The following is a 21,688-nucleotide window of genomic DNA, read 5'->3' as shown; positions in this document are numbered from 1 at the left end:
CGGGTTTGGTTCCAGTCAGGGGCCTGTACTTGGGTTGCGGGCACATCCCCGGTGGGAGATGTGCAGGAGGCAGCTGATCGATGTTTCTCTCTCATCGAAGTTTCTAGCTCTCTATCTCTCTCCCTTCCTCTCTGTAAAAAATCAATAAAATATATTAAAAAAAAAAAAAGAACCCATTGTGGCCCTGGAGTCAAAAAGTTTGCCCACCCCTGGTCTAGCTCCTCCTCCCCCTTCTTGTTGGAGGTGACATTTTGCTGTCTCTTCATGCCACTTAGAACCGGAAGCTTGCCTTCTGGCAAAGTCTTGGCCTCTCCCTGTTCCCTGCCCCAGAACCAGACCGGATGCCCCCTAAGCTCCTCCCCTTGTTACCTGTCAAGCTTCAGTCCCTGGATGTGCCCAGGTTCCCTCCTGGTGTGGCCTCCCTGGCAGGTGGAGTGTAGATCCACTGAGGCAGAGAGGGGAGGGAGGAAAGTAGCTTCTTTCATGACTCAAAGAACCCAGTTTTGCTATGGGATTAGGTTTCTTCATTCACTGGGTGCTGAAATCTTGTCAGGTTTTAGAATATCTGTCTAATTTCGTGGTTCTGTTGTTACATGGGTAAGCTTTTATGTACTTGCCCACGAATGCAACATTAATTTATAATTTCTTTAGGAAAATATGTTCTAAATCCAACTGGCACAGATCAGGTTTTTAGATTTTAAGAATTTAGCACATGATTGTGTCTGTAAGTTAGTATTACCTCAAAGCCCCCCAAAACCAAACAATAATTTTACATGCCACAAGTGGGGATGTGAAAGGATTACGGCCATTCTGGCCGAAGCTGACTTCATAAGGAATCGGAACATCGACAACGACGACGACCTTCCCGCTCAGCTCACAGGAGGGAAAACCTCAGACCCAGAAGGACTGCAGGCCTTTTTCAGAATTGAATCCTGCGCCAAAGGCTGCCTCAGAACCCAGAGGCCTCCCCTCCGTCTTAGGGTCGGGTGTGGGTTCTCCAGCAGCCACCCCAAGTTATGAGTGGGAACAAGCTCCTGTTTGGCAGGGGAGGAGCGGAGCCTGGGTTGAGCCTGGAGCGAGGCAGACGAGGCAGATGATTCGAAGTCATTAACGCAGCAGGACCGTGAATGCCCACTGGGTCCCGCTGGTGCTGCAGATAAGGAGCTGGAAGGTTGTCAGGGAACAAAGGCTCTTTCCTTCATATCCACCTGAAGCCAAGCAATTGCAAAACTGCGATCAACACCAAGACAAGAGGAGCCCTGCCGTAGTCATCTGACGGATTCTCTCCTGGTGGTGTCCCGTGCTTCACACCTTCAGGTCATTAATTAACGCGGTTTATTTAGACAGCTGGGAAATCAGTACTCACGCAGGACTGTCATCAGTCAGTTTTAAGCTTAGCTTTTTATATTTGTGCTTGCTTATTTTTAAAGTTATCAACAGATTCCTTATAGATCGTCTGATCAAACTGTGATTATCTTTAAAAGGACCGACTAGTTCTTTTGTCTTGACTTGTGGAACTATACTACAAAGAGTCTACTTAGGTCTTCAGACAGTATATTTTAATTTTTTATTCTGTAGCAATATTTGCCACTTTATAAAATAGTGATTGTAGGAAAAAAAATCCTTCCCAATGACTTCGTTTTCTTTAGATTGCTTTTTAATTAAAAAGGGCACAAGGGTCATATTAAAAATCACATGAGAAGAAAAAACATTCTATGTGTTCCTTCCAGGGGTCCCTCCTTGACACCTTCCCTGGCAGGCATTTCTGAGAGTCACTGCCAGGATCCTGGCAGCTTCATTAGGAAGCCAGCTTTCTTTCTGCACTTGCCTTTTTCCTGTTGCCGGAGCACAACGGCCGACCGTGGAGGACCCCTTTCTGTCCCGGTTTGGCCTTTCATTATGGTGCATTGATTACAGTTCTGTGTCTCACCAAATAGCACGGACAGCAACAGGTGGTCCTCAGGGCATGTTCTGAGCAAGTCCTATGAGAAGGAAACCATTCTCCCTGTTTAGAGTTAGGATTTGTTTTTACCTAGCTTGATTACGTCCTTTGTTAGATTTGGTTCTGAAGGATGGAGACTTCACGCAGAAGTCTGTTTTCTATAGAATGTGAGAGAATGGTTTGAACTATAGTTGACAGCCCAGCTTAGTCATTAATGTTTTTGTAAATAATTTGTTGAAACAAGGCCATGCCCATTCGTTTACACATCCTTGTCTTCGGCTGCTTTTGAACTACAAGGTGGAGGGAGTAGTTGCAGCAGAGACTTTATGGTCTGCAAAGCCTAAAATATTTACAATCTGGCCCTTTACAGAAAAAGTCTGCCAACCACTGGACTAAATTTATTCTCTGTGTTTAAATATTTCCCCAAAACACTCAGTTCTAATTTGTAGGAACTTGGATCATTTAGCATTCAGAAATTATTTTTCTTGGTGCTTTCACACGTGTGTAAGTTGAGTTTCCTATTCTGTGCTCGTCTAAATACCCATTTGTTTATATATTCCTAGATGTCGTGAGACAGGAACTGGAAAAATCTCACTAGTATCCTAGGTATTAAATTCTCTCAGTAAGAACTTCCACATTAATGTACACAATATTCCAGACTTCAGGGGAAGGCTACCTGCCTGTGTGCAAAATACCATTTTCTAAGAGAGCATCGGTGGTTTAGGTGAGCAGCTCTGTTTCTTAAGATTTACTATCTATCACTTTAGGGAATATTTACATAAAGGGAGTGGAAGCTTTCCAGTTTTTTAAAAAAATATTTTTATTGATTTTAGAGAGGAAGAGAGAGATAGACACATCAATGGTGGGTATCATTGATAGGCTGCCTCCTGCACACCTCCGACTGGGCATCGAGCCCACAACTGGGCATGTGCCCATGGCTAGAATCGAACCTGGGACCCTTGAGTCCACAGGGCAACACTCTTATCCACTGAGCCAAATGGGCCAGTGCAAGCTTTCTAGTTTTGAGGGCACATATTGACTATTCCCGATCTAACGTAAGAATAGACAAAGAAACTGAAATACCTGTGAAACATTTCTTTTTAAATTTATCCTGGTGAGAGTTTCACGAATTCTCAGAATGAAAATTATACCTTGTATCTATTGAATAGCTATGCTATTGATGTTGCCTATTCAATGAATTTCTTTTTAAAAAATTAACTTTATTGAGTTATAATTTATAGGCACTCAGCTCATTTTTCTCCTGTAGGAAAGCTGGGACAGACTATTGCTTTTTTTAACATGTTCATGTTATCAGTCTTTACTTTCTTTCATCTGTCAGGTGCTTGAATATTACAGGAATAATGTGCAATTATGATACTCTTTAGGACAATCCATTCATTCATACTTTGGGAATATTTAACTTTTAACCATGTTTGTTCTTTTGTATGTGCCTTTCTTTTATTCTATAAATATTTATCAATTTGCTGTGGAGTACAAATAAAATATAAAATATAATTCTTGCTTTACAAGTGCTTACAAATGGGTAGGAAAAAAAGCATAAAAAATTTAAAAACTAAAACTAGTAGGAGTTTGGGTGTAAAGCCAGAGTCTCGGAGGCATCGGAAGGTGTGTATAATTAAATACTAAGGGAAAGGTGCCTTCAGTTCAGATTTCGGCTCAGTTCTTGCAGAGGCCCCGTAAATAGTGAGAAACAGAATATAGTTCAGCCTGGAAAGAGGCCGGAGGAGGATAGAGTGAAGTTAAAAATGAAAATTATGTGTGATACGTAGAAAAGAAGAATTGGATGTAGGCCGAGGGTACTAGGTTGCTGAGATTTGAGCATCCCTGTTTCGTGGGAGGTGGCAGGGTTTAGGAGGTTCAGGGAAGACTTCACTGAAGAGACACTACCCAGAGGTATTGGAGGAGACACAAGGGAATTTGCCTCAGGCACAGAGCGGCAAGAAGAGTGTGGATGTGGTACTAACCAGCACGACAGGCTAGATGACTGCCAGCGGGTAGTTCTGGAGGGCGATGCCCTTCAGAGGGTGTGAAGGGAGGATGGGGTGGTGAGTAGCAAGTCCAAAGGCCCCACTCCCTGAGCTCCCAGAGAACAATGGCTGGGTTTTAGGCAGAGAAAGAACATGTTGTGTTGTGTGTTTCCAATGGTTGGCTGTGGTAATTGTGTGGGATGTGAGCAAGAGAAGGGGAGGATGGTGGCTGGAGAGGTCGGGAAGGAGCTGAGAGGTGAGCTGGCCCGAGGGTGGGAAGGATCTGAATGAGCCTCCAGGGGAGGGAAGGGCAGGGGAGGACGGTGTCATTGTCTTGAGATGTGAATTTGAAGGGCTTCAAGTGGAGCGTGTATGCAGTCCTAGGAGACATAGTCAGAGTGATGAGTTGAGGAGTAGATTGTGGACAGTCTCGAAAGTTAAGAAGTTTGAATTCTGCGTAACACCTGAGGAGATTCGGCACAATGAACATCCATTGCACATGTACTGCCCTCTCCCCTGCTAAGGGTGACTGTCCCTCCAGGAGGACAGCCCATGGTCTGTGGGCTCCACTCAGCCCCCTTGCAGGCCCCTGGAGGACATCGCAGCCACATTCCTGCCCTCTCTCCTGCGTCTTCAGCTCTTCCCTGACATTCTCAAAGTCACAGAGGGCCATGGGACCTCTTGTAACCAAACAAGGTTACCTTCCTAACCCACTTTTCTCTGCGTCCCTTTACCACAACCCCCCTAAAATCGCTTTCCTGCTGGGACTCCCCAGGTCTTCTCCATTTTATGAATTTCTTATCACTCTGCCAAAATCACTCTTGTTCAGACCCAAGTGGCTCAGTTGGTTGGAATGTCGTCCCATGCACCAAAAAGGTTGTGGGTTCGATTCCCAGTTGGCACATGAGTAGGTTGCGGGTTTAACCTCCAGTCGGGATGGGTACGGGAGGCAACCAATTGATGTTTCTCTCACATTGAAGTTTCTCTCTCATATCAGTGTCTCTCTGTCTCTCTCCCCTGCTGCCTTCCCCTTTCTCACAATCAATAAATATATCCTCGGGTAAGGATTAAAAACACACACAACAGCCTGCTCTTGTGCTCCCCAGTGTCTCCGTGTCACCAAACCCAGGGGTCTTGGCTCTCTCGGCGTCGTGTCTGACCTGTCTGAAGCAGTTGTTTTCTTTGCTAGGTTCCCGGACACTTTTTTCTTAGTTCTTATTCTGCCTCACTGACCGCACTTCTCAGTCTTGCTCATCTTTCTAGCCTTATGAATGGTGATGTATCCATTTACTCTCAGAAAGTTCTCATCCAGGCCCATGATTGTAAAAGCCACCCATCTACTAGTACTCATCTCCTAGTGACTCACAGATTTATTTCTCTGGCCTGGACCTCTCCCCTGAGTTCAGACTAGAATTTAACCACCCATTTAGCATGTCTACTTAGAAGATCTCCAATGGGCCTCTCTCAGACATAACCTTTGATTTCTCTCCTTCCCTAAACCTGCTTCTCCCCTACTTTCCTAGTTAGTGCCCATGCCAGAGAATTTGGAGTGACACTTGACTCCCTCTTTTTTCTCCTTTGTCACCCACATCCAGCCCTTCCACAAATGCTATTAGCTCTGCATTTGCTATAGATATGAAATCCAACCACTTACGTCACCTTTACTTTCCAAGCCCGGCACACAGCACATCTGCCCCACATTGTTGCAGACAGTCTCTGCACTGGGTCTCTGCTCTCACACTTGGCAGCCAGAGTGACCCATTGAAAGTATATTGGTCATGGTATTCTGTTCAACCCTTTAGAGTCCTCCCATCACACCGTGGATGATCCAAAGCCCTCGCCTTGGTTTACAAGGCTGTACAGTCTGCTGTCTGACTTCCTCACCTGCCATTCTCCCCACCGTCACTCCACAGAAAACTGCAGAGAGGATATGATTGGGCAGTTCACTGGAGAAATACAAGTGGCTCAGGGATGTGCAGACAGATGTCCATATCACTCGGCATTGAGAGAAAGACAGAGTACACTGTAATATTGTCCCCATTACTTTGGCAAGTGGATGAATGGTGATCTGATGTCGCAGATGCTTGGTGAACAAGCACTGACTTATGTTGCTGGTGTCCTTTTCAAGGACAGTTTTGCAAGAAGCTTCAAGGAGCCTTAACATGTTTACAATTTCTAAGCTAGAAAGTCTACTTTTAGAAATTTGTACAAAGGAAACAGTTGTTGACTACTAAGGTTTTTATTTGTAATTACTGGAAAGCTGAAACAACTTAAATCATTAATAGAAAATATCTAAGTTATGACTCATTTGTACAAGAGAGTACTATGCATGCATTGAGAAGAACGTAGAAACATCCAAATGTGTAGCTGTGTGTTTTACAAGTGAAAAGAATCAGGATACAAATCAATATGTATAATATAGAATCGTTGTAAATACACATAAACATGTTCAGAAAAGAAGTAAGTGGGGAGGATCTATAGCTAGAAATTGACTTCAGTTGGTGAGATTAGAAGCAATCTTTACTCTTATTTTGCAATAAGCATTTGTTATTTATAATTGGAAGAGGTAAGAGAAAGGAAACAGGCTGCATTGTCTAGATGCACCATTTTTTCTTCACTTGGAAAACGGAGGCTGCCTGGCAGGAATTCTTTCAATTTCCTGGTCCCTTCCTCACCCGCCCACCACTGACCATAACAAGCATTGCACCTGTCTGTGGATAGCGCCTTATCTCCGGCCACAGGAAGATTGGTTCTTCCTTCTGTGTGGATTCCTCCCCGCACATTGACTCATCTTTTACCTTTGTCCTCTATATCTTCATGTTGGCTGTGTGTGTGTGTGTGTGTGTGTATATATATATATATATATATATATATATATATATATATATATATATATATATATATATATATATATATATATATATATATATATATATATATATATATATATATATATATATATATATATATATATATATATATATATATATATCCTTATCAGTATTTGAACATGCTCATGGCTCACCCATTTTCCAAAATCTAAGCAGTGCTTACTTGCTCTGTATCCAGCACTTTATCCTAAATTTGTTACTCTGTGATTACTTTGTAGAATCTGCTCATAACATTCCAGTAGATAATTGTGTGGTCAGTTATTCTTTTCTGTATTCATTCATTCACACAAGTATTTTTTGTGTGCTGAAGGCCAGGGATGCAGAGATGATGGCTCACAGCTTCTGTTTTCTTTGCTTTTTTTAAATATATTTTATTGATTTTTTACAGAGAGGAAGGGAGAGGGATAGAGAGTTAGAAACATCGATGAGAGAGAAATATCGATCAGCCGCCTCCTGCACACTCCCCACTGCGGATGTGCCCGCAACCAAGCTACATGCCCTTGACCAGAATCAAACCTAGGACCCTTGAGTCCGCAGGCCGACGCTCTATCCACTGAGCCAAACCGGCCAGGGCCATAGCTTCTGTTTTCAATGAAATTACAGGGCATTGAAATTCGCCCTGATATAAAAATACCCCCCCCCAAACTTGTAAAGTTTAAGGTTTTTCTTTGGAGGAAGAGCTATAATAGTAGGTGTTTCATCTATTAATTGATTTTTTTAACCTTAGTACTATTAGTCATTAGAGAAATACACATTAAAAGCACGGTGAAATACTATTGACCACCCTCTACGATGGCTACAAGAAAATAAATGGCAGCACCAACTGTTGGAAAGGTTGCGGAGCAGTTGGCATCCTTATCCATTGCTGGTGGAAAGGCAAAGCACAGCCAATCTGGAAACAGTGTGAGAGTTCCTTATTTAATTTGCCACATGACTCAGTAATCCCATTCCTCAGTGTCTACCCAAGAGAAATAAAACATGAGTTCACACCAGAACCTGTACATGAATATTGGCAGTGGTTTCAATTCATAATTTCCCCAAACTGGAAACAGCCTCGACGTCCTTCACCTCGTAATGGGTAAACCAACTGGAGAGTGTCTATATGATGGAGGACTGTTCCACAGTGAGAAGAAGGGGCAGCCGACACACTCAGCAGCGTGGATGAATTACAGATGTATTGTGCCCAGGGAAGGAGCCAGACTCAAAAACCTACCTGCTGTGCTGTATGGTTCCACTTGAAAGGAAAAGCAAACATGTAGGATAGAAACAGATCAGTAGTTACCAAGAACTGGGTGTAAGAAGAGGGGTTGACTATAAAAGGGCACGTGGGGATGTGGGGGTGATGGAATTGTATATCTGGATAGTGGCAGCAGTTACTCAAGTGTATCCATTTATCAAAACTACTAGAACTCTACATTAAAAAGAGTGTATTTTACATTTTGTGGATTATACTGCAGTAAACATGACTTAACATTATTTTTGAGGCAACCAAATTTTTTTGATATGTGCCATATTCACGTGTTTTATAAATCCAAACAATATGAAGGAATAGAGTGAAAAGCCTCATCCCTACCCTTGCTAGCTAAAATCACCAGGTTTCTCATGCATCTTGAAGGTTCTCTGTATATAAGTATCATCATATATGCATACTAGAGGCCCGGTGCATGGTCCCTTGGCCTGGCCTGCATCCTCTCTCAATCCAGGACACCTTGGGAGATGTTGGACTGCCGGTTTCGGCCTGATCCCCACAGGCCAGGCCGAGGGACCCCACCGGTGCACGAATCCATGCACCAGGCCTCTAGTATGCCCATAAGATCTTTGGTTACAATCTCTTTCTGCCCTCCTCCCACCGCCCTTCACTCTGAGATTTATCAGTTTGTTCCATGTTTCCATGCCTGTGCGTTGAGTGTCTGCCCCCTGGTGATCAGTGTGCATCATAGCTACCAGTGAAAGGGTCAGGCAGTCAGTTAGGCTTTTATATATATACACAAGAGGCCCGATGCACGAAATTCGTGCAAGAGTAATGAGCCTTCTTTCTCCCGGCTGCTGGCACCGGCTTACCTCTGGCACCTGGGTCCTGGGCTTCCCTCTGGCACCGGGACCCAGGCTTCCCTCTGGCTGCCGGCAGGCACCAGGGACTCGGGCTTCATCCGGAAGAATGTCTGGAAAGACGTCTGGTCTAGTTTGCATATTACACTTTTATTATAGATAGATGTTCTCATTTGTACAATTTCTAACAACACAGCTTGTAAACATAAATTTCCAGTCTTTTCTCAATATGATATATGTTACAGTTCTTTTCATACCATTGCATTTAGATCTTCCATTCTTCTCTGTCACCACATGGTACAAATGTTGTTGTGTCAGGGTATAGACTATATTTGACCAAGTCTCCTTTGATGGACCCAGATTTGTTCTCCTTTGTACACAGTGCTGCAGGGAATAACTGTGCATATGTAGGCAGTGCTGTTATAACTCTTGTACTGGAAACACAAATCTGTTCCAATGCAATTGATACATCAGGGGACAGTTGTAGCATAACCTGAAGTCTGAGTTTGCTCACACGTGACTTCATCCCTGAGAAACACTAGGTGAGTATGGAAAACTGGATTGGAGTTGTGTAGGAATAAGCAAACACACCCCACCTCAGGCTTCCCCTGTGACCCCATCTCCCTGTGTTGAGTCACACTTGTCCATATCTGGTGTTACAACTTCCCTCCGACCCTCCGATTTCAGATAACCCTTCTTCCACCACTTCACAAAACTCAAAAGCCACAGCCCTCGGACCCCACTTCCACAAGCAAACTGCAAGCCTTTTACAAGGTAAAGTGTCGTTTTGATGTTGCAGTATCTATATATTTCTCAGTCATTTGACATGTATAAAACCATGCTACTGTTTTATTAATATGGCACTGACTGATTTTTTGAGTATTATGCCCTAGCTTAATTTTGGCTGGAAGCCCTGTAGTTTTTAATGACTGATGTTGCATAGTGCAGTGATTTATAATGTGTTATATGTACATTGCAGCATTATAGCAGAACTGATTGTACCGTGTGTGGGTCTATCAGCAGAATAGATTTCCAGGTGGTGGAAGGGCCCAGTTAGGAGTTATATTCTGAGGGATTGCTGCTATGATACATTTAAATTATGTAGTTGATTTTTCCTTTTTCATAGAAGAGGGTAGAGCTGACGAGTGTCAGCATGGTTTGGGAATAATTGTTCCCCATAATCTTAAATTTGTGGGTGTTTCTGGATGCACGAGGGTCAGTAAGGAGGCTTTTTGCATGTTGGGGCAAGGCAGAGCCTCAGGAGGCAGCAATCTCAGGAAGAGGGGAAGAGGATGGCTAGCCAATTGCATTTGTGAAGGTGGGACTTTTCTCCCCTAACTTCTTGCACACAGAGAGGCCTTCAAGCCAGGAGACAAGGAGGGACTAGTTCTCAGCCCGGAGAATGAATGACAGTGACAGAGCCAAAGGCAGCCCTAGACACTTCCACCAAGTGCCATAGAAAACAGTGGGTTTCTGGCCCTTTTAAATCCTGGAGTTCAGACCGTGAGGCCCAGGCCAGAGCATTCAGAGCAAGGGAATTTGCTAAGAGGGACAAATGCTCTCTTTCCCAAAATGTGACGATAAGAGTCAACAGCTGGAAAACAGGGAGGAAGTGGACCCAAGTGTTTCATATCTTACTGTAAGGTTTTACAAAAATGTTCAGTCCCTGCCAGCTTATTATATTTGTTCAATACTTCTTCAGAGAGTTCCAAGTAAAAACAAAACAATCATTGAATGGGAAAACATGACTATTTTCTGATTTTAGTTAACTATAAAAAGGCCATGGTTCCCTTAATATCAGCTTACCCTACATTGGAGCCAGAGGAAGTAAATGACCTTAAAAGTTTTGAAAATAGAACCATGATAAACTTTACACTTTCTTAATACTGTTTTTCCCCCCATTTTTGTTTGATTGATAAAAATTGCTTTCTGTGTATAAACTAACAATGTGAACTGTTATAATATTGAAGATGTCATTATGAAAATAAGTTAGGTTAAAGCACCTTTAAATAAATTAGCATTTAAAACTTAGCAAAGAAGAAAGTCATTTGTTTAGTTAGGTACTGTGAACACGGCAGATTTGATCTGGAAACTGGCATTTAAACTTGTAATTTTCTTGTCACCAGTGATTTTGAAACCTTGCTCCATTGTTTTGGGGCTGGCACAGTTCATTTCTGCATTTTTTAAATAAAGATGATGAAAAAGAACAATATCTCACATTTTGTCATCTCTTTGAAAATAGTAATTACCGATTCAGCTAAACTGCTCTTCATATAATTTATTACCTACTGAGGATTTCTTTATTGAAATTTCTCTATTAAAATTTTGGTTTGCTATTAATGTAACTACACCATCATGAAAAGTGGAATCTAAGCTCTTCATCTAAAAAGAAAATGAATACCTTAACTAATAATAAAAAAAAAGAAAAAGAAAAAGAAAATGAAATGTTGGTCCCTCTGAGGCCTCTTGCCCCTTGTATGGTTAGAAACATACATTTCAGTGCCTTCATCCTTTAGGCTTCTTTGCTTTTAGAAATATGTCTTGTGTTGGATTCTTCCAGGTAATCGTGATATTGCCCATCTTATGTACAAAGTGCAAAGGGAATTAGATGTATTAGTAGATATTTAAAACTATTGAAGCACAGTTCATGACTGACGGTTCTCCCCTTACCGCCGTATTCTAAATGCAACGTCGTGTTCGTTCTCAGCCCACCTCCATCTCAGAGACCAGGGTTTGCGGATGGCTGCTTTGTGTGACCACAGTGTTTTAGGCAGGAACACCTTTGGGAGAAGGGACAGCGTGCCTCAGAGGCACCAGCTGCTATTGGCTTTGTCTTCCTTTTCCCAGAGATTACACGCTTAGGAAAACCAGAAAGGCAGTGGGCCGGCTTTCAGCTGCAGCAGGAGAAGCGTCCTCCTTTGCCTTTGTCTGGGTCAGGACCCTTTTGAACACCTGCCAGGCTGACTTGCTTTATTTAAAGACAATATTTTCCACTCCTTTAAGATGAAACGTGGATGTGTAACTTTACTTTTATTAATAAGAGAGCATTTATTGAGGATTTCTGTGTCCCAAGCTCTGTGTTAACCTTTACATTACCTCCGCTTCCCCCTCAGCGGTGTGATCACTGGTGTGACCGCTACTTCCAGGGGGAGTAGATGCTGAAAATTCTCAGCCACTTAGCTTTGTTTATGGTTTCACTGGGACAGGTTTGTCAGGGGATATAAAAGCACTATGAAAGATGTATTTATCATTTCGTTACCACTTATCAGCTGCTTGCTTGCTTATCTCTCTTTATTGCCTAAAATAGTAATGTTATTTGAGAGAACATACTCCCATGCGAGGTTTAGGAATAACTTCAGCCTTATTTTTAATGAGGATTGAGCCAAATTTTGTTCCATTCCTAGGCTGGCAGTTCTTTCTTGATCTGATTGACTCGTGATACCTGGTGCATTGCAGACTGCAATGCTTATCACACCCAAAGAATTTGTTGTAAAGTTAAGCCACTAATTTTACTTAATATGTTTCACGTGGGAATATGTCGAGGTAACATAATTATGTATTAGCCGAAGTGGGAAACTTTTAACTTTGAAATTTTTATATAACTCTTGATAGCTTTCTCTTGTGCTGTCCAGTTTTCCCCCCAATTCTTTCCCTCTCTCTCTCCACCTCTCTCTCTACATATACCAACAGGCAAATCTCCATAAAGTGGTTTCGAACATTTGTGTTCTTGATAGAACCAAATGGTGTTATTTAAAACAAAAGGCCTCCTGGAAAACTCTTTCCTTATAGTATAAGGGATGATTCCTTAATCATGAAATGGGAGAAAGTTAGGTTTAACATTAGCCAAAAATTTAATTTAAAATGACACATTGGATAAGATGACATATTCTCTCTGGAGATAATGAATTACATAATGACTTGATTTGGCATTTACTGGAGAATTAAGTTGCTTTAAAAAAATAACATTTAGCCGAAACCGGTTTGGCTCAGTGGATAGAGCGTCGGCCTGTGGACTGAAGGGTCCCGGGTTCGATTCCGGTCAAGGGCATGTACCTGGGTTGCGGGCACATCCCCAGTAAGAGGTGTGCAGGAGGCAGCTAATCGATGTTTCTCTCTCATCGATGTTTCTGACTCTCTCTCTCTCTCCCTTCCTCTCTGTAAAAAATCAATAAAATATATTTAAAAAAAATAACATTTATTATATCTCTTTTGCAAATAACATTTATGTAATGTTTTCTCTTAAATAAGTGAGAGTGCTCAATTAAAAACAAGTGTTTTGGGGAAATGTATTTATAATTTTTTACTCTCGTGATAAAGATTACTTCATTCTGTAGAAGTTAGCCTCTTCATGGCTACCCCAGCCCATGTTACTAACAGGTATGAGTATGTAAGTTACACTCTCAGGAAGGAGCTGCTCCTAATGGTAAAGTGTTTTCTGTTTCCGTCCTCTCAGTGGCTGTCTCTCTCTTGTCCCTAACACAGCAAATGAAGAAGCACCCGTGCCGCCAGTGTGACAAGTCCTTCAGCTCCTCACACAGCCTGTGCCGGCACAACCGCATCAAGCACAAAGGCATCAGGAAAGTTTACACCTGCTCGTAAGTTCTGGTTTCTCATGTGGGAGCACAGGCGGGCTGAGCGGATCTCACCGAGGTTTTTCATATGTTACCATTCGTTTTCCATTCCCATCCTCTCTGTTCCATAGTTTATAGATTTCATTTCTTACTTGTATTCTGTTGTTTTGACATACAGTTTCTTCTTTTTTAATCCTCACCCCAGGTTATTTTTCCAGTGATTTTTTTTTTTTTTTTTTTTTAGGGGGGGGGGAAAAGAGAGGGAAAGACGAGAGAAAATCGTTTTTTTGGTTGATTTTTCTTTGTTAAATGGCATTTAAATATGTAAAATAAATATCAAAAATATAAATCTTTGTTTTACTATGGTTGCAAATATCAAAAAATTTCTATATGTGACACGGCACCAGAGTTAAGTTAGGGTTTTCAAAATGCTGACACGCCGAGCTCAAAAGGTTCGCAATCACTGGGCCAGGGCGACATGCAGTTTCTTGATTGGACTGTAGCAGTTAAAATGTTAAACTAGGAAGGAGCCTGTGTGGGTTCCTGTGTTCTTGGCTGTTAACCCACAGGTGTCTGTTTTATCAGTGAGGATTTTGGAGAAGTGATTGAGTCACAATTGTACGGTGGAGTCAGTTCCGCTTGCCCATGCAGGGCAGCTCTGTCTCGGTACGCTGTTGGCCGAGACACCAAAAGCATGGGACTGCGTGGCCAACACACTGGATAGTCACACCACTCAAGATGGTCATGAGCTACTTAGTATGTGCTGATCTGAACTGGTTATTATTAGTGAAAAAGCTTTATCCCACACTCAAACAGAGCATGCCTAAAGTGAGTTGCTATGAAAGGTTACTTTAAGGTACTTTTCATAAAAGAGAGAGAACTAAACCACACAGAAGCTGTACAGCCCGTCTGTAGCTCGTGTGCATCATGTGGCTCTGGGCACCGTGAAGGGTGGCTGTGGGGCCAGTGAGCTTGGTTATTAGGGAACGTTTCTTGGGTAGGAAAACGGGAACGTAGACACTCCTTCAGTGACATTAAGGCTGGGAGTGATTTTGGAGACATGAGAACCTCTGTAAAAAGAAGCTGTTGAGATTGTATTGAAAGAATCAGAATTTAGAAGGAAGGTCTGTACTGGGAAGAAGATGAAAAGGAAGTCTGGTAGGGCATAATCCAAATCTAGAAAAGACATACTCCGTCTGAACCAAATCACACTGATTCTATATGGACACAGAAATGGTCAGAAAACTTTTTACAAAAGCTGCCAATTTTTTTTTGCACAAATTGGAAACTACGATTTATACCAAAGTTGCTACTTCACTTTGGAGCATTGTGGTATTCACACAGATCACCTTGATCCCTGTGTGTACTGTTGGTGGTGAAGGTCTTTTGGCCACGACAGCGACCCTCACGTGAGTTCCCTTTCAGCAAGCAGGTCACGCCCTTGTCTTCGGCTCCACAGGCACTGCCCAGACTCCAGGCGGACCTTCACCAAGCGGCTGATGCTGGAGAAGCACATCCAGCTCATGCACGGGATTAAGGATCCCGACTTGAAAGAAATGACAGAAGCCACCAACGAGGAGGAAATAGAAATAAAAGAAGATACTAAGGTCAGACATGGTAGATGTTCTCTTTACGGCAGAATTGTGTTGACTTGCTTTTTTCATTCATTCTTTTCATTTAAAACTTTCTAAAGTTACACAATTTAAAAAGTTCTGACTATGCATGAAAGTATGAAATATTAGGCAGTCTTCCTCTACACCCACACTGACCTTTCCTCTGGCTCCTAAAAGGTAATTTTTGTTAAGTTTCGTTTGTGTCCTTCCAGAAACAGCTTTAGGGAACTACTTACATAAATCAATTTTAAAATTTGATGTTGACTCAGAAATTGCCACTTAGCCAGAAGGGAGGTATAAAGCTGGAAACATAGTGGTTGTGATAGGGTCCTGATAAAAGTTATGGTTCCTTTTCTCTTCTCTTTGTAATGAAAGAGGACGGAATGGTGACTTCGTGCCTTATTCTTACATCAGTGGATAGTGAACTTGGGTTAGACAGCACTATCTATAATAACCTGTGTACATGGCATGTGGGTGCCAAGAGTTCAGCTGGTGGTTAAGGGATCCTGCTGTCTCTGGCACGGTGCCGCGTCTGGAACGTACCTGGGTAAAGCCTGTGTGTGTTTTCAAGGAGTTAATCATTGGGTCGAGGCCAGACAAATGTCGAATTAGATTGTAATCCTTTTCCTCAGGAGATGTCCAGAGGGGAGAGGGAAGGGGAAGTTAAGAGTGTTTCTCTTCAGAGTATAAATCTTTTGCCTTTTTAAAGAATGGAGGTAGAGTGGCAGGTCAAGGTGTATCAGAGATGAACAAGGCAGAAAAGTTGGGCCATGCAGCTGGGAGGAGGGAGACTCCCTTTGGTTTGGATTTTTGGAGATCGCAAAATGAGGGATTTGATGTGGGTCATATCTAGAAAACTGGAAAGGGAGGAGAAAGGTATGACCTATTGGGGAAGGGGCAGGAAAGAGCAGATACTAGACCACTGGGCTTCTGGTGACTCTCCCTCTCGGTCACAGAAATTTCTCTGCCACAGGGTTCTTCCGTCCCCCAGCCCCTGCGCTCCCTGGCCTCATCTCTGCTCTCACCCGGTCACCCTGCTCCAGCCCCACGAACCTTCCTGCTGTCACCCAGGCACAGGCCCTGCCTCTGGCCTCTGCTTTGCACAGCTCCCATGTCTGATCCTTTACCCCATGTGGCCCATGGTTCACGTCCTCTTGCAACAGGCCTCTGTCCAGATGTCACTGTCACACCATGTGTAACCTAACGCCCCTCTCCCCCCAACCCTCCACACTCTGCTTTGTTTTCCTGGGTGTGACACTGTAGATGGACTCCTTGGTTGCTGCTTGTCACGCTCCTTTGGAGCCCACCTTCCATGAAGGCGGGGACTGGCTTGTCCCCTGCTGGGCCCTGGGCTGGAGCGCTGCCTGGCGACACAGGAACTCAGATTTGTGGAGCAGGGGTGGGAAGGCCCGAGCCTCGAGTGGGTGGCAGGCATGGCCGTGACAAAACCCCGATCCTGGAGCTCACAGTTCACGTTTCCCGGCAGCTCGGAGCCCAAGGGAGCTGGTCCTTTGTCACCCACCCAGCAGAACGGCTTTCAGTTGTGTCTTTTTTTCCCAAAGGTTCCCAGCCCCAAGCGGAAGTTGGAAGAACCAGTTTTAGAATTCAGGCCTCCCAGGGGAGCGATTACTCAACCACTGAAAAAGCTCAAGATAAATGTGTTTAAGGTTCACAAGTGTGCCGTGTGCGGCTTCACTACCGAAAACCTGCTCCAGTTCCACGAACACATCCCGCAGCACAAGTCCGACGGCTCCTCCTACCAGTGCCGGGAGTGCGGCCTCTGCTACACGTCGCATGTGTCCCTGTCCAGGCACCTGTTCATCGTGCACAAGCTGAAGGAGCCGCAGCCCGTGTCCCAGCAGAACGGGGCCGGGGAGGAGAACCAGCAGAGCCAGCCCAGCCCCGAGCACGAGGCAGCCGACGGCGCCGTGTCTGACAGGAAGTGCAAAGTGTGTGCAAAAACATTTGAAACGGAAGCTGCCTTAAACGCTCACATGCGGACACACGGCATGGCCTTCATTAAATCCAAAAGAGTGAATTCAGCTGAGAAATAGCCACGGACCTTCCAGAAGGGGGATCCCTGTCCACATTGGAATACAAAAGACATTTTTGTTACAAAAAGTTTGCAGTATAATAGTTAACAGTACTGTCTAGGCCGTTGCAATATATTCTCTTTCAACATCCCCTCTTCACCTCGTCATGTATATCCTCGATAAGTATTAAAGCAGTATTTGAGTTTAAAAGAGTTTGTATATATTTAAATGGAAAACTTTTTATACTCTTTGTTACATGTTTGTATCAGTATTTAGTAGAAAATGTTTTGAGTTTGGGTTTTTTTGGGGGGCGGTTAGCATTTTTCTTTTTGTATTGTTCCTTTAAAACAGAGTTCTTAGTAACAGGGGCAGTTCCTGAATTCAAATAAACCATTTTGTATGTTATGGATTTAAAAGGGTTAACTAATTACAGGCTAAGATAAGGCCTTTTTTAGTGTTTTTAATTTTTAGTATTCACTACATACATTGTAGGTGATCGTTGGTCTCCAAACACCTAGGGACTTTTAAGTGTCTTAGCACCATCCTCAACGTGCCTGCTCTAGTCTGTGAGCTCACACTGCAGACACGAGCGCACTCCGGCGGCGCGTGGCATCTTCGGGCCATGCCAACCTGTTTAAAGCAGCAGCCTTGCAGGTGAATAAAAACTTAGGCCAGAAACCCAAACAAAGGAGGATTTCCTTAATTCCATCTTACGGGGAAAAGGTATCTATCCTCAAGGTCAGAGTGGGGGCTGGTGATTTTCGGGTCAGATTCGCAAGGCTGGCTTCAAGAGCACAAGGAGATAAAGTTACGAAAGGGCTGGACTACTGTAAAAGTTACAAATACGTCGTTAGACCAATAGATTTCTATAGTCAAGTTTTTGTCATGTAATTTATTAACTATTATAAAGACACAACTAAAGATATCAAGTATTTCTCTGGCTCTTGACAGGAAGACAAAATTCCTAGTTGACTAACCCTTGGCTGTCTAAAGAGTTGGCGTTTTTGTTCTGGGTGCTACTGCCAAACATTCTGGTACTTAGAGTTGGGATGCACAACTCCAACCACCGACTTTCCAGTGCAGCAGCCTGTGCGTGGCCACTGGCTGCGCGAGATCAGCGCTGAGCCCCGGGTTTAGTCCCTCATTTCAATAAGTACACCTACTGGGGGGGCTCTGCTCGCTGGGAGCGCAGTAGAGTCCTCTTCTGTCCCTTCCATTCACAGTTCTCTGGGAGAGTTCTATTTTTTTGTTTGTTTGTTTATGGTTTTTTTGGCATTTTATATCTTGTATTTATCCCTAAACATGTTTTGTACTTTTTTTTTTTAAGAAAAGGAATTTTTTTGTGTACATATAGATACTTGCATGATATATTGTAGTCAATGTTCGGTTCCTCAGAAAGGTCTTGCTGCTGTCCAGTGTTATGCACTACATCCATCAGAACTGTATTCAACACATTTCATCTGTAAATAAACGTGGGACATTTGGCCCTTGTGCTTCTGTGAGAGAGTTATTGATGTTGGGACTGTGACATCTTCCTGAAGCTTAGGAAGTGATTAATTTCAGGGACAGGCTACAGGATATTGCAGAAGAATGGCATATTCATTCTCATTAGCAATCATCTGTCACTTCTTGTTGATGCTATCAGGTCATCGATGTAACCCAAGGGCATGATTAAGTATTCCTCAACTTGATATTCAATTGCTGTTGTTACATTTATACTTGTATTGCTCTGAGTTGTATTCATAGCACTTTCATATGTTTCTGCATTGGAACTTTGCAATAAACCTGTGTGATGGGCTGCACAGGTCTGACTAGCCTAATTTCACAGTTGAGGAAGCTGAGCTCCGATTAAATTCTTTGCCTAAGCCCTCATAGCTGGTAAGTGGCTTTGCGTATTAGAACCCATATTCTTGCTCTAAATCTAGTCTCGCTCTGTGTTTATGTACATATTGGCAAATATTCATTTATTCAACAAATAAAAAGTATGTGCAAAACGTGCTACTAGAATTTTTGTTTGTGGCACTATGACTTTATAAGATAACCTGGAAATTGATCTACTCTTAAATACCTAAGAATGCCTGGTAATATGAAATTAGCATCTACTAAATGCCTAGTTGACCCTCCAAGAAAGTTTTAAAAAATGTGCTGAGGTCCAAAATGAAGAAATGAAACCCAGAGTAGAAAAAGATCACAGGATGCTGTCTCCCTAGGAGATTTGGATGGTTCAGCTGAAGAGAGAACTGGTGAACTAGAAGATAGATCATGAAGACATTACCAAGAATACAGCACAGAGATGAGATGAAATATATGAAAAAGATGAGAAGTCAAGAATGACCTAAGGAGAAGATCTAACAAGTTTAATAAGTGTTCCAGAGTGGGGAAACAGAATTGGGAAGGGACATTGTGGAAAATTCTTAGCTCCAACGAAACACATGAATTCTTCATTTAACCCCTTCCCCAACAATTTTTTTTGTTAAAAACGTTTCTTTTTCAGACTAATTTTTTTATTTTGGTTCTATATAGTATTTTTGATGCTGGTTATGAAAACAGTTTGTAACTCGTCTTCCTATAAACCATATTTTTTTACCATATTTTCTTAGTATACTCGTCGACGACTGAAAAAGAACATTTTGTGAAAACGAGTATACACGTTTCTGCCGGGGAAGGGGTTAAGGTGGTGAACACTGAGCAGTAAGCCACATTGGAACTTGTGAATTCTACCTGTTCTTCACTAATTGTAGATGCTGGGTGTGGTTGTAGGTGTGGGCATTTGAGAAACAGGATATAGTCGGACCAAAAGCAGAAACCTGGGCTTGCTTCATGAATCCTTAGGAAGCCCATTTCCTCTGGTGGGGCTGTGGTTGCTGAGGCTGACAGAGTAGCTCAAGTCAGGTTGCAAAAAGCCTTCAACAATGGACTAAGGCGTTTACTCCAATACAGATGAGTTCTTTGGACAAGAGAGCAACATAACCAGATTAACTAGAAACGGTGTTTAGGAAGGGTGGTGGGAGAGAGTGTATCAGGATACATTAGGTTATGCTACGGTTGCAACCTTAAATTTTTTTTGTTAATCTTCACTTGAGGATATTTTTCCATTGATTTCTAGAGTTGAAGGGAGGGGAAGAGAGAGAGAGAGAAAGAGAGAAACATTGATGTGAGAGAGACACACTGATTGTTTGCCTCCCGCACTGGGCATTGACCTGCAACCAAGGTATACTCCCTTGACCAGAATCGAACCGAGGACCCTTCAGTCCTTGGACTGACGCTCTATCCACTGAGCAAAACTGGCCAGGGCACAACCCTAAATCTTAACAAGATGTATTTCTTGCTCACATTCCATGTCCATTGTGGACTGATTGGAAACAGTGTTTCAAATCTGCTTTTCCCCTTATCTCACTGTCACAGAGGGAAAGGACAACTAAATCTTTGACCCCAAAGTGGCACGTGTCACTTTTCACAACTCATTGGCCCAAACCAGTCATACGGTCCCACAAAATCACAAGGAAGACAGGAAGTGCAATCCTACCAGGTGCCCAAAAGACAGAAAGCTGGAAATATTTGGACAGCATCAATGACCACGACAGGAATAAAGTTGAAATCAATGTAGCAGTGATGCTAACACACGTGGCATAAAGGCTTAACCTAGGGGTGGGAGTAGCCTTGGGAAGAGGCTGCAGTTGTAGGTAGCATTTCAGAAGTAGCATCAAGAGAGTTTCATGCTGTGGGAGACAGAAACAAAGAGGATAAGCCTGGAAGTCCAAAACTAGGTATTTTTAAAAAATCCTCAGTCAGGTACATGCTTAAAAGAGAAGGAGGGAGAGAGAGGAACATCTATCCGTTGTCTTCAGTACATGCCCTACCCAGGGATTGAGCCAGCAGCCCCAGGTATGTGCCTTGACCAGGGAATCAAACTGGCAACCTTTCTGTGCACAAGAGGATGCTCCACCAACTGAGCCACTCTGGCCAGGGCCCAGGTGATTTCTTAAATAGACTTTTAAGAGGTTTGCATTACTACTTAGATATGTGAAAGTCAAAGTTAGGGCTAGGTATGGTGAAGCTTGCACTTTAGGTATACATACAAGATACGTTTTTTGTTTGAATGTGTGGTTGTATGATTCTATCAATCATTAAGTAATGGTGCTGCAGTAAAGAAGGCCAGCAAAGTGATAAAGACTTCTGATGAGAAACAGGAAACTGTAGACCTAGGCTACAATGGCATGGACCACTTCCTCCCAGAAACATGTTCTGCAAATTCCTCACTCCTACTCCAGTCTAAAGAGTCAGTCCCACCTGAAGCTCTGGCCAGCGCTTCTCTCTGGGTCAGTGGGCTAGTGAGTTGCAGCCCAAGATCATTGACCAACAGAGAAATTTCCTGTTGAAAACTTTGGCCAAGACTAAGATATTATTATTTCCCATTAATATATTCATTATGCTGTGATCTCTTTTTAAAAGGGGAGATGAGGGAAAGGTGTGTGAAAATAAAGTATGACTTAAAAGAACCATTCATCTATCCCCAAAATGGTTTGAGAATAGAGGGGTGCGTCAAATGTGGAATGCTATCTGCGCCTCTTATTTACACCCCCAACACCCCCCCACCCCTA

General features: G+C 42.9%; 1 protein-coding gene across 6 annotated transcripts in view; it reads left to right on the top strand.

The window, feature by feature from the left end:
* ZNF532 (zinc finger protein 532) overlaps window positions 1–19,085 on the top strand; it is a 96,348-nt gene extending 77,263 nt beyond the window's left edge. For 4 of the 6 annotated variants that reach the window (XM_015564407.1, XM_015564406.1, XM_006764431.2 and 1 more), the window contains 4 exons: window positions 9,558–9,644; window positions 13,353–13,465; window positions 14,901–15,048; window positions 16,617–19,082. In XM_015564407.1, coding sequence (XP_015419893.1) covers window positions 9,558–9,644; window positions 13,353–13,465; window positions 14,901–15,048; window positions 16,617–17,108 — 840 coding nt within the window. In that variant the 3' untranslated portion in view covers window positions 17,109–19,082. Of the gene's footprint in view, window positions 1–9,557; window positions 9,645–13,352; window positions 13,466–14,900; window positions 15,049–16,616 lie in introns of all 6 variants that reach the window. The other 2 variants (XM_006764437.2, XM_015564404.1) reach the window with 2 other exon arrangements.
* The last annotated feature ends 2,603 nt before the right edge of the window (window positions 19,086–21,688 follow it).

Source organism: Myotis davidii, unplaced genomic scaffold, assembly GCF_000327345.1.
Source record: "Myotis davidii unplaced genomic scaffold, ASM32734v1 scaffold38, whole genome shotgun sequence".
Lineage (NCBI taxonomy): Eukaryota > Metazoa > Chordata > Mammalia > Chiroptera > Vespertilionidae > Myotis > Myotis davidii.
Note: the sequence above shows the minus strand (reverse complement) of the source record. Positions and strands in the feature narration are given on the sequence as shown.